Source organism: Pteropus alecto, unplaced genomic scaffold (genome assembly GCF_000325575.1).
Source record: "Pteropus alecto unplaced genomic scaffold, ASM32557v1 scaffold194, whole genome shotgun sequence".
NCBI lineage: Eukaryota > Metazoa > Chordata > Mammalia > Chiroptera > Pteropodidae > Pteropus > Pteropus alecto.
This window is the reverse complement of record NW_006436281.1, coordinates 1,591,066-1,602,748: the sequence shown is the minus strand read 5'-3', so window position 1 is coordinate 1,602,748 and position 11,683 is coordinate 1,591,066. Positions and strand designations below refer to the sequence as shown.

Genomic DNA, 11,683 nt, shown 5'->3' with positions numbered 1-11,683 from the left:
CTGCCCCCTTTATAATAGCGGGAAAGCCGGCAGGACGAGGGACATGCTCGTGGCCCCGCCAGCCCTGAGGAGGGCCCCCGCTTCATAGTCCTCCGTGGGAGTTTTCAGAGTTGTTTGGAAAGGCCCCAACTTCAAATCTGACAAGACAGGGTCTGCTCAGATGGAGTCCCCCAGGCAGGCCCCAAGGCCCTGAGTGAGCGGCCTTGACTGCAGGTCTGGGCCGCTTGCTGCCTCGGGCCTGGCTCGGAGGACCAGCCGGAGACCCGGTTTCCTCCGGGAGAACTGTCTGCCCTGGAAAGGACAACGAAATCCCTCCCAGCGGCGCCTGCTCCGCCCTCCACCCCCCGAAATGTTTCTGTTTCTAATCCCAGCCTGGGCAGGAACGTGGCTGTGGGCTAGGGGCCAAGGAGCTATTTTGGGGTCTCTTTTGCCTCCCCCTGGCTTTGGCCAGCAGGTCACCCCTGGTCTTGGCTCCTGAGGGCCTCACTTCCCAATTCTCTCACCACCCCTTCCCCACCTCCTGCCAAAAACAAGTCGGTGTAAAGCAGAGGGCCCGAAGGCTAAATTTAAACGTCCCAATGTCTGAATCCGGGGCTGAGTCACCCACAAAGCTGCACTGGCCTCCTGCCCCCTTCCCAGGCCTCACCCCTTTCTCCCCCAACTCCAGAGTTTGGGAGGGGTGTTACCAGGTCACTCTGGACCTCGATTGGCCCCCTCTGAAAAATGGGAGGGCTCACCCTCAGCCTTTGTCACTTCTGTGCTCCACCTTTTCATGGGGGCAGTGTTCTAGAGTTGAGATTCTCCACCCCCCAATTGCACTGAAATGTTCTGGTTGGGGGGGCCTGGCTTGCCAGGGGTTAAGGCTGGGAGGCAGGAGGGGGCTGGCCAAGGGGTGGGGAGAAGGGGAGGAGGCCTTTGCAGCCAGCAGAGAAGTGGCCAGAGAGGCCCAGGGGACAACCAGGGACAGGCCGACATGCGGCCAGGGCCCCGTGGCCTGGACAGGGGCTGCCAGGCCCCGTGACAGGAGGACCCCGAGCCCCAGGCCCGGGGAGGGGGCCATGGTGCTGCCCGCCCAACATGTCAGCCGAGGTGCGGCTGAGGCGGCTCCAGCAGCTGGTGCTGGACCCCGGCTTCCTGGGGCTGGAGCCCCTGCTCGACCTTCTCCTGGGCGTCCACCAGGAGCTGGGCGCCTCCGACCTGGCCCAAGACAAGTACGTGGCCGACTTCTTGCAGTGGGGTGAGTGCCTGCCTGCATGGGCTCCCCCAGACTGGGAAGGGGTAGGGACAGGGTAGAGGCAGGAGACGGGGTTGGGTGCAGGGGTGGCTCTTGGGCAGGAGAGACATGGGGAGAGCTTTCTGCTCAGGGGCTCAGAGCTTGGGCTAGGGTCTTGGGGTTACCTGCCCCCTCCTCTGTGCCCCCCTGGCCGGGCAGAACGGGGTCAACAGAGGCCAGGGCAGCCATGACTCAGGACCGTGACTTGGGCGCCGCGGTAGGCTGGGCTGGGCACAGCCTCCCATGGTCCCCCTGTTTTCCCTTCCTCAAGTCTGGGCCTAGGGACATGCTGGGAGCCCTATCTCCTAGGACCCCACACACCCCAAACTGGGCCCCATGGCCCTCCACCCTGCTTTCCCAGAGCACAGTGGCTAGCAGAAGGGACAGGATGGGGCAGTTGCCAGGGGTGCGGCTGATGGGCAGGTGTTCGGCGCCAGCCTCTCCAGCTGCCTCAACAGGTGTCCAGGCGCTGGGAGGGCACAGTGACTCAGGCAGGCCCTGGGGGAGAACCAGCTCTGCAGATGGGCACCACCCAGCACCCCTCCACTCCCTGGATGGAGGAGCTCCCCCCGGCCCCAGGTTTGCCTTGGTCCCCCCTAGTCCTCCCGGGTCAGCCTTGAGCTCCCCTCCAGTTCCCCAGGTTCATTAATTCTCCTAGTTCATGAGGTCTAGCCTCCGGCTCTCCCACAAAGCCACTTCTTGCCAGGTCTTTCCCTGGAGACAGGTCCAGAGGGAAGATGCTTCAACCTCAGCCTCTCTCGTTGTCTGTCCTCACCCCGTCCTGGCCCAGGACTCAGGCTCACTAGGGTTTCTGTCTCTGTGACACCTGCCACTGTCCCTCCACTGGTCGGTCCCACAGTGGCTTGCTCTTGGCCCTAGTGCTCTCTGTCCCTGGGTTTCCTCTCTCTGCCTTCTCCTGCTTTTTTTCTTGTATCCATCTCTTTGGGACCCAGGCCCTGATCCTCTCCCTCCACCTCCGTTTTACAGCTGGGAAGGTGGAGGCCAAGGGCCAGGCCACTCAGCCTCTGGAAGAACCTTCTCCCTCTTCCTCCCAGCCCTTAGCAGCTCTCTTGGTCTCCCTTTTGCAAACAATTGTTTGGTTGGCAGGGTAAACTGAGGCCTAAAGTGGGGGCAGGGTCTGGCTCTCCTGTGAGGAGCATTCCTTTTGTGGCCCGAGCAGCATCCTGCGGCCCCTCCCCTGCCGGCTGCCGCGCGGGGGAGGGGGCCTGGGTTCCCGCTGCCTTAAAAGGGCTCAGTGTCTTGGCTCTCTCCTCCCTCCCCCGTCCTGGGCCCTGGCTGGTTCATCCCTACTGGCCCACTCTCCCCAAACCCTGTGGGGGGCCCCTCTCTCCCCTCCATGACTCCTTGTGTCTCCCCTCATTCCTACTCACACCTATCCCTCTCTCCACCCTGCCCCGAGGTCCTGGCGGCCTCCACCCTCAGGTGATCCAGGCCTCCCTCTTCCCGTGGCCCTGAGTCTTCTGCTTCCACCCCTGGCTTCCCCATTCCCAAAATGCCCTGTTAAACATTCCTAGCCGTGGGGCCTTGGACAAATGACTTCACCTGTCTGCGCCTCGAGTCCCCATCTGTAAATAAGTCATAACAGAGTGCTCCTCCTGGAGTGGAGAAGACTGAAGACTTGAACCGGCCTGGAGCCCAGATGCTGGTCACTCCCGTTTTGTCTTCCTTTCTGGGTCCTCCTGGCCCCATCCCTAAATCCAGTGTTTCCCAAAGTGTAGCTCAAGAGCCAGCTTCTTCTAAACCTAGAGGAACCACGTAAAACTGCATGTTCCAAGACAGACTGGAGAAGCCCGGAGTGGGCGGGCCTTGGGCCCTTTGGGCAGCACCCAACAGCCGTGGGTCCTGAAGCCCAGGGAGCAGTCAGAACTGGGCCTGTTTTCCATGTTTTTCAGGGCCTCCCTTCTGCAGACTCCTCCCCCTCCACCCTGCTCCCAGAGAGCCCTGTGGCCCAGTGCCTTGTCCCGAAAAGGGGTTCCCAGGCACCCTACCTTTCTGTAGGGGGACGGTTTTACATCCCTCAAACCTCACACTGTTGTATGTGGGGAAGCCCCTGGGAGGCAGACAGCCCTAAGGGGAGACTCAGAAGGGGAAATTGGGACTGAGGGACAGAGAGGGGGACTGAGGGACAGAGGGTGGGAATTCCTCCTCCTCTCCAATGTCAGTCCCAGTGACCCTTGGTTGCCATCACCCCCTCCCCGCCTCACAGCGGAGCCCATCGCGGCGAGGCTTAAGGAGGTCCGACTGCAGAGGGATGACTTCGAGATTCTGAAGGTGATCGGACGCGGGGCTTTCAGCGAGGTGAGGCCTGAGCCGTGCCGGTTGCTCCGCGGGGCGGGCCAGAGGAGTTTGCGGCGGGGCCTTAGAAATTGATGAATGAGTTTAGAACCTAAGACCAGCAGAGGATGGGGGTGGAGCTTGAGGCCAGTGGGCGTGGCGAGATGGGTGGGCGTGGTTTGGGTGGCTGCCATACCCCATGTTGCTCCGCCACCTCCTCCTCTGTCACCCCGTTTGTACCTTCAGGTAGCAGTGGTGAAGATGAGGCAGACGGGCCAGGTGTACGCCATGAAGATCATGAATAAGTGGGACATGCTGAAGAGAGGCGAGGTGAGGCGCAGGGCTGGATGTGCAGGACGCTAAGGACCCTCCCCCAAGTCCCCCCCACCGCTCAGCTCTTCTGGGTGCCTGGCAGGTGTCGTGCTTCCGTGAAGAGAGGGACGTGCTGGTGAATGGAGACCGGCGCTGGATCACGCAGCTGCACTTTGCCTTCCAGGATGAGAACTACCTGGTGAGCCCCAGGCCTGGTGACTAGAGAGACAGATACCCACCCCCGAGGCTGTCAGTTAACGAGGCGGGCAGGGAGAGGAAGTTCTAGGGTGGAGGAGCTGCCGTGAAGTGCCTGTGGGAGTCTGTGTGTGGTAGGATCGGGCTTCCCTTCCTGGGTGGCCGATGTCCCTTACTGCGCTTCTCCCGGGCTAACTCTGGGGGGCTCCGTAAAGCCGCCGTCAGGGGCGCTATACCTGGAATGGGAAAGCTCTGTAGAGTCTGTGTGGGGGCCACTGGGCAGGGGGTATCTGGACCGCATCCTCTGGGTATTGGGAGGTCTCTGGGTCCTTTTTCCCCGTGTGTGTGTGTGTGTGTGTGTGTCTCTGCTCAGTGACATCCTGGAAGAATGTTTTTTAGGGAGGGTGAGTATCTCCAATTTGGCCTAGGAGATCTCTGGAGCTCTCTTGGGGCTCTGGCTGTGGGGTCATCTCTGGGAGTCTTTATCCCGGGCTACCAGCAATAGGCATCTAGGGGGTCTACCGACCCCCCCCATGACACGCCCCCTCCCAGTACCTGGTCATGGAGTACTACGTGGGCGGGGACCTGCTGACTCTGCTGAGCAAGTTTGGGGAGCGGATCCCGGCCGAGATGGCACGCTTCTACCTGGCTGAGATTGTCATGGCCATAGACTCGGTGCACCAACTGGGCTATGTGCACAGGTGGGCACTGCGGGGCCTGAAGGGCGGGGTCTGAGGGCGGGGCCTGGAGGGGATAGCAAAAATTGGACCCCAGAAGGGTACCTGGAAGGATGGAGCTCAGAGGCGGCGAGGCCTGGAGAGGGACCACGCTGGTCGGGTCCTTCTGGAGACAGGGCTGAGGAGTGGGGTGCAGAACTGTAGAATCCCCTAAGGGACGGGACCCAAGGAGGTGAGGCCTGAGGGCAGGGCCTGGAGGCTTGGGAATTGGAGAGGCTGGTCCCTAAGGGTGGGGCCCGAGGAGGTGCCGCCTAGAGGGGCGGAGCCTTTGAGATGGTGGGAGGGAGGCCGACATACCCCCTTCCCTCCCTTCATCCCTCTGCTCAGGGACATCAAACCGGACAACATCCTGCTGGACCGCTGTGGCCACATCCGCTTGGCTGACTTCGGCTCCTGCCTGAAGTTGAGGGCGGATGGAACGGTGAGCGGTGCACCCGTCCGCTGCGGGTCACCAATGAGGGGTAGGGTTAGGTGCGGGACCAGAGATTCAGAGTGCGGAGGCCGGCTGAGACCTGCGGGCAGAGCTAGGATGGAGGCAGGACTGGATTTGGAGAAGAGAAGGAGGCGATTCAGGCTCAAGCGTGCCTGGCTCAGGGTTAGAACAGGCAGGGGCCGGGAACTAAGTGCGAGGGGCGTGGCTCAGATGAGGGGGCGGAGCCAGGGCCCGGAGGGGCAGGGCTGAGCCCGGTTCTGCTTGCTTTGCCTCAGGTGCGGTCTCTGGTGGCTGTGGGCACCCCGGACTACTTGTCCCCAGAGATCCTGCAGGCCGTGGGCGGCGGGCCGGGGACGGGCAGCTACGGGCCCGAATGTGACTGGTGGGCGCTGGGCGTGTTTGCCTATGAAATGTTCTACGGGCAGACGCCCTTCTACGCTGACTCCACTGCAGAGACCTACGGCAAGATCGTGCACTACAACGTAAGCAGGGTCCAGGAGCCCCCGATCGCGCTGCACCTGCTCCCAGACTGACTTGCCGCTTTTCCTTCCCCTCCGAGCAGGAGCACCTGTCTCTACCGCTGGCTGATGCAGGGGTCCCTGAGGAGGCTCGCGACCTCATCCAGCGGCTGCTGTGTCCTCCGGAGACACGGCTGGGCCAGAACGGAGCAGGAGATTTCCAGAAGCATCCTTTCTTCTTTGGCCTAGACTGGGATGGTCTCCGAGACAGCGTGCCTCCTTTTACGCCAGATTTTGAAGGTGCCACTGACACGTGCAACTTCGACGTGGTGGAGGATGGGCTCACTGCCATGGTGAGCGGGGGCGGGGTACGTACCTGTGACCCCTGCCACTCCCCCCGCACCCTTCCATAAAGGGGGTTAGAAGAGTGCCGACCTCCTGTGATCCTAAAATCATTTCTTTCCCAGAGAACCTCCTCTATGCCGACCCAGTGCTGGGAACCCAGCCGTGACCTAGACTCACAGTCCAGTGGGGGCCACTGACTTGACCACAGACAGTGACACTCCAGAGAGATCAGGGCCGAGATGGGGGAGTGCAGGGAGTGCACACTGACCCAGCGTGGAAGGTCCTGGAGGGCTTCCTGGAAGAGGGGGCTGTCTGAGCTCAGACCTTGAAGGATGAGAGGCGAGAGGAAGGAAAGCACCATAGAGGACTCTCCCTTCCTTAGGGCATCTCTTTTCCAGCTGCTACACAAGCTATCCCAAAGTGCTTGGTCAGCCAGGGAGCCCTGGACCTGGCCACTGCTGGGGACACACGCAAACCAAGTCAGCTCCGGTTCCTCATCCACTTACAGTATGGAGAAGTACAAGTCAGAGTGGGGTTTAGGGGGGACATTTAAGCCAAGACAGAAGGGGTGATGGGCCAGCCCTGACAACCGGTGGTCACCTCATGTCTGTGCTTCTCTTGTATAGGAGACGCTGTCAGACATGCGGGAAGGCGTGCCGCTGGGGGTCAACCTGCCTTTCGTGGGCTACTCCTACTCCTGCATGGCCCTCAGGTAAGAGCGACCGCTGTGCAGCCTGTGAGGAGCGGGCTCCAGAGGCCCCAGGAGGCCACTCCGAGTTACCATGTTCTGGCCGTCGGCGCCCAGTAGAATTACAGGATCATTCTTAAAAGCTTATTGTCTTGGGACCAAGGACTCTTGAAGCCCAGAGTTGTAGGACCTTCAAATCTCAGAGCAAAAGTACTTTGAAATTTTAGATTCAATTGGAAAACCTCAGAGCCATAGATTCGGCCTTCCAAATCATCCAGCCTTCCACGTGTAAGTCTCTAGTACACAGTCACGGGACCTCAGAATCTTAGAAAATAAGAAGTCACAAACTCAATGAACCACTCACATAACCATAAAGCCTTTTAAAAACATGAATTCTACAAATAATACATTGCTCGTCAAAGTAAATTATCAAATATAAATGAGAAAGAGGAAGCTCAGCATCAGTGAGGGCCCCTGGCTGGGAGGACACGCTGTGCACAGTCTGTGTTGTTACCGGACACTGTACTGCAAACGCCATTTCTTACTGTGAATGAACTTCAACCTGCTCCTCACCCGCCCAGTATACTCTCCTTCCTGGGCAGCTCGGGACTCGCCCGTCCCCTCTGCTGGAATCCAGGCTGAACGCACAGCCACCGCAAGTCCAGGGTTATTAGGCCCTGGAGATGCAGTTCCCTGAGGGGATTGCTGGGTTGGAAGGGACATCCACTGTTACTGCCATTTCGTATTTGTAGGCAGGGTCTGTCCCCCTCCCCGAGCAGCTGGGTATGAGGGGGTCGTGCTGATGTCTAGAGGCACAGGCTTGGGATCCACACCGTCTTAAGACCATACCTTTGGAGATGGCCAGAGCTGGTCAGGGTCCCCCTCATTAGGTCCCCCTCACTGTCAGGAGGCTCTAAGGGGAGGGGTGTGCAAAGGTCACCTGGACAGGGAGGAGATAAGCGGACCCTAGAACATGGGTATCTGGACCCCAAGTTCCCGTGGAAGGTGCAGAGAGGGCAGGTCCCAGGGGCCTGATGCCATGCCAGGGACAGGCCTCTTCTTTTCCAAGAGGAGAACCTGTCACACCAACCTGGCAATTTGTTCCCTTCGCTCTGCCCCCTCCCCCTCCTCAGACCATGGGGGCTTTGGGTCTGGCTGCCCCGTGCCCACAGGCCCTCCCCCCCATCCACTCCCTCTCCCCAGGGATGATGAGGTTCCGGGCCCCACGCCCATGGAACTGGAGGCCAAGCTGTTGCCTGAGCCACCTGTGCAAATGCCCAGCCTGGAGCCCATGGTGCCACCACTGGAAGAAACAGTGAGTTGTTGGAGGAAAGGGTCGGTCAGGGACGAATCCGAGAGGAAAGGGACATACTCCTAGGCTGACGTGTCCCATGGAGCACGAAGCGCTCTGGGAGCTTCCTCACAGAAGGACAGAACAGAGACAGCATGACTTCACATGAGAGGGTGCTGAGGGCGTGTGGAGGGGGCTCTCTAGGGAGGGGGCCCCGGAGAAGGAGGAGGACTGCCCGTGGGAAGACAAATACCCATGGGTTAGCAGAGAACCCCCAGGGCAAAGGCCCCGTGGCGGGGGACCACTGGCTTGTTCCTGACCGGGAAGGGAGGCAGTGAGGCTGAGGGCGGTGGACAGGGAGGGGAGGCTGCAGAGGCCGGCAGGAAACAAACCAAACAGGGCCTTTGGGGGCCGCCGGCTTTCTCTGGAGGGCACAGAGGAGCAGGAGTAATTTTGAGCAGGGTCGTGACATGGTCCAGTTGAGTTAGTGTTTTAGGCACAGCCCTTTGGTGCCTGTGTGGAAGGGATTAAGGCTGGAGACCGGGCAGGGGCTGGGTTAGGGAAGGAGGGGGCTGGGATCATTGCAGGAGCTGTTGGGAGTCCCAAGAGCTCTAAGGACTGGGGGGTAGAGGACAGAAGTTTTCCAGGCCTGGAACCTACGCACAAGTCTTGAGTGCTCCAGGAGCCACAGGCAGCAGTAAGCCGGATTCCCATATGTAGGCCGCAGTTCCGGCCGCCATGCCAGCGGAGGCGGGGGTGACCCTGCAGGAGCTCCAGGAGGCCCTGGAGGAGGAGGTGCTTACCAGACAGAGCCTGAGCCAGGAGCTGGAGGCCATCCGCACCGCTAACCAGAACTTCGCCAGGTCTGGGTCCGGGCTCCGGGGCCTGTCGCTCCCTTTAGCAGCCCGTCTCTCCGTCCGCAAGGGCTCACGGTCCTTACCTTCCCGCAGCCAACTCTGCGAGGCCGAGGCCAGGAACCGCGACCTGGAGGCGCACGTCCGGCAGCTGCAAGAGCGGGTGGAGGGGCTGCAGGCCGAGGGGCTGCAGGCGGAGGCAGCGGCTGGTCAGTCTCTCGTTCGCCCCCTTTCCAGAGGGAGCTGGGGGAGGTCGGCCCGCGGGTGTGTGCAGACACCTGGGGGAGGGCCAGGGGCCCAGGCTGGGGCACGCCACGCCACCGCCCTCCGCCCTCCTCCGTCACTCCACGCGCCCTACGCCTCTCTCTTCTCCTTCCAGCTGTCACGGGGGTCCCCAGTCCCCGGGCCGCGGATCCACCTTCCCATGTAAGACCCCTCTTTTTCCCCTGCGTCAAGCCTACTGCCCCATCTTCAGACCCCATCCCTGTCTCCCGGTCTAAGTTTAGGGTTCACCCTACCCGTTCGGGGTTCCAGGCGGCAGACAGCTTCCATTCAAGCCCCACATCCACCAGATTTCCTCAGTTCGGGCCTCTTGCCAAATCCCGCCCGGGATCTCCCTCGATTCCCTGCCCAACCTCGGCTCCCCTCGCTATCTCTCGCCCCCGCCAAGGCGGCTGGGCGGGGCTGGGCTCGGATCGGGTCACCTGTCCCTTCTCTCTCCAGCTAGATGGCCCCCCGGCCGTGGCTCTGGGCCAGTGCCCACTGGTGGGGCCAAGCCCCATTCACCGCCGCCACCTGCTGCTCCCTGCCAGGGTACGTCCGGCTGCTCACACCCTCGCGTCAGCCACCGCGCCCGCGCCTCGCTCCACGCACCCCAAGCCGCTCGGCTTAGCTGTGCCTTTGCTCGGCTGGGCAGCCGCGGGGAGGGAGGGTGCTCGGGCAGCCAATCAACACAGGCTGCTAGGAAGAAGCCAATGATGAGTTCGGACAAGACTTTAGGCTTGAGAGCCGACCAACCACCGCTGCCCGCGCTGTCGGGGGCGCGAAGCGAGTGCGAGGATTTGTGAACCCACCTATGGGCGTAGGCAGGGCGAGTCCCAGGAGCCAATCAGGGGCCCGTGTCGCTGGCGCTGATCCACCCTCTCGCCCACAGGTCCCTAGGCTTGGCCTATCGGAGGCGCGTTCCCTGCTCCTGTTCTCCGTTGCACTGGCTGGTGCCGCCGCCCTGGGCTGCACTGGGTTGGTGGCCTGCGCAGGCCATCTCGCCAGGGTCTGGCGCCGCCCAGGAGCCGCCTTCGCCCCCTGAACCCTAGAAGCCCAGCCTGCCCTCCACTAGGGCCCTGCTGGAGGTTTGAGTGGCCTGGGTTTGGCCCAGAAACCACTTCCACCACCTCCCCATTCACACCACTAAACGCGGGTCTCCGCCCCAACTCCAGCCTTGTGATCCGGGCCCGCCCCCTGGCGGCCGGGGAGGGAGGAGCCGGGCCCGCGGCCGGAGCGCTGTTACTTGCTGGGGGGAATCGCGGACCACTTCCCATCTGGCCTGGCCGAAGTCGCGACGCGGATGGGCAAACTACTATCTAGAGAAGGCAGCAGGGCCGGGTCTCGGCCTTCAGTTTTTCACCCTCCACGCACCCCCAGCCACATCGGCTCGAAACCCACAAATCCTTGTGCATGAGGCCCTGCTCTCCCGGAACGTTCTCTTCCCGCGGAGAACGTCTAGCGCGAGCCCTGCCCGCTCGGGAGCCGTTAGCTTTTGCTAGCCCCGCTTTTTCGGGGCCTCCCGCGCCCTCCTCACGTACGCTACTCTCGGAGCCACAGCCAGCTCTGCCCGCCCCGGCGGTTTGGGTATTTATTGACCTATCCTCCGACCCGCTGACAGGCTCCCAGACCCCAGCACCCTACCCCACGTTTTGGATGCACTGAGACCCCGACATTCCTCGGTATTTATTGTCTCCCCCCACCTACAACACCCACCCCCGACCCTCGCGAATAAAAGGCCCTCTCGTCTGCCCAAAAGCTCTGACTCCTCGGTGTCCCTGATTGCGGGAAAGAGGTTGCTCAGTGGGCCAATTAGAAGGCGAGTGAAGGCGGCCAATGGCCTGGCGGGGAGCTAGCGGGAGGCGAAGCTGACGAATCAGGGGTGGGGGGTGGGGACTTGGGGGTGTGGCTCCAGCACCCGACCAATAGAAGAGGGCGAACGGGCCACCCAGAGGCACCGCCCCTTGTCTAGCTGTGGCCCTGCTGTGCCACCCGAGCACGGGAAGAAGGGGGCTGGGCCAGCCGCGCCCCTGGCAATCCTCCTACCACTGCGCCTGCGCGGGCCACGCGCATCCGTTCCAGGGACTTACGCTCCAGAAAGTTGCAGCAAACTTTCTAACCCGTTTTCTCCGCCCCTTCTCCGCGCCAGGCCCGCCCCCCTGCGGAGCCGGGAATTCCGAGGGGCGGAGCGCAGGCCGAGATGGGGAGTGTGGGGGCCCTCGGAGGGCCCTGGAGACAGAGGCGTGCAGCTCAGTCTCGGGGCGGAGGTGGCTTCGCGCCCTTAGCCCTCCCGGACGGCCCGTTATCTTCTTCGTTGTCCCTGTGGGGAAACTGAGGCCCTGAGCCAGAGGCACACGCGGGGGGAGGCAAAAAGCGCGGCCTGAGGCGGAGGGAAAACAAAGGGAGAATCACGGACAGACGGGGAGGGGGACGGGCACAAACACAGACGCTGGGAGAGAGACCCTAGTGGGACGCTGGGCCTGGCATTGGGGGGAAAGACGCGGAATCGGCAGGGGGAGAAGATCGGGAGGGCGAAAGGGG

General features: G+C 62.0%; 2 protein-coding genes and 2 long non-coding RNA genes across 17 annotated transcripts in view; 2 read left to right on the top strand and 2 right to left on the bottom strand.

Moving 5' to 3' along the window:
- Positions 1 to 6: 6 nt before the first annotated feature.
- DMPK (DM1 protein kinase) lies at positions 7 to 11,028 on the top strand. 13 transcript variants are annotated; one of them, XM_006911808.3, is made up of 16 exons: positions 7 to 1,237; positions 2,984 to 3,040; positions 3,499 to 3,592; positions 3,815 to 3,898; positions 3,984 to 4,079; positions 4,628 to 4,776; positions 5,140 to 5,233; positions 5,521 to 5,727; positions 5,808 to 6,071; positions 6,675 to 6,760; positions 7,940 to 8,051; positions 8,748 to 8,890; positions 8,978 to 9,090; positions 9,261 to 9,307; positions 9,605 to 9,694; positions 10,035 to 11,028. In XM_006911808.3, exons 1-16 carry the CDS (start codon positions 579 to 581, stop codon positions 10,185 to 10,187), a joined length of 2,448 nt encoding a protein of 815 aa, XP_006911870.2. In that variant the 5' UTR covers positions 7 to 578; the 3' UTR covers positions 10,188 to 11,028. The 13 variants fall into 13 exon arrangements, with proteins under 13 accessions (XP_006911870.2, XP_006911872.1, XP_006911873.1 ...); XM_006911810.3 differs by lacking the exon at positions 2,984 to 3,040 and having other exon boundaries at positions 3,501 to 3,592; positions 5,808 to 6,056; positions 9,609 to 9,694; XM_006911811.3 differs by lacking the exon at positions 2,984 to 3,040 and having other exon boundaries at positions 3,501 to 3,592; positions 5,808 to 6,056.
- LOC112479674 lies at positions 3,971 to 5,925 on the bottom strand. The gene is made up of 3 exons (XR_003046298.1): positions 5,814 to 5,925; positions 4,858 to 5,324; positions 3,971 to 4,099 (listed from the first exon to the last, which is right to left on the bottom strand). It is a non-coding gene; the product is annotated as an uncharacterized LOC112479674 (long non-coding RNA).
- On the bottom strand, positions 7,102 to 9,620 carry LOC107195673. Of its 2 annotated transcripts, XR_003046297.1 has the most exons (3): positions 8,968 to 9,620; positions 8,692 to 8,810; positions 7,102 to 7,676 (listed from the first exon to the last, which is right to left on the bottom strand). It is a non-coding gene; the product is annotated as an uncharacterized LOC107195673 (long non-coding RNA). The 2 variants fall into 2 exon arrangements; XR_003046296.1 differs by having other exon boundaries at positions 8,692 to 9,620.
- A 314-nt stretch (positions 11,029 to 11,342) lies between the features above and the next one.
- Positions 11,343 to 11,683, top strand: part of SIX5 (SIX homeobox 5) — a 4,571-nt gene continuing 4,230 nt past the window's right edge. Inside the window, exon 1 of the mRNA XM_006911871.2 lies at positions 11,343 to 11,464. Coding sequence (XP_006911933.1) covers positions 11,343 to 11,464 — 122 coding nt within the window. The remainder of the gene's footprint in view (positions 11,465 to 11,683) is intronic.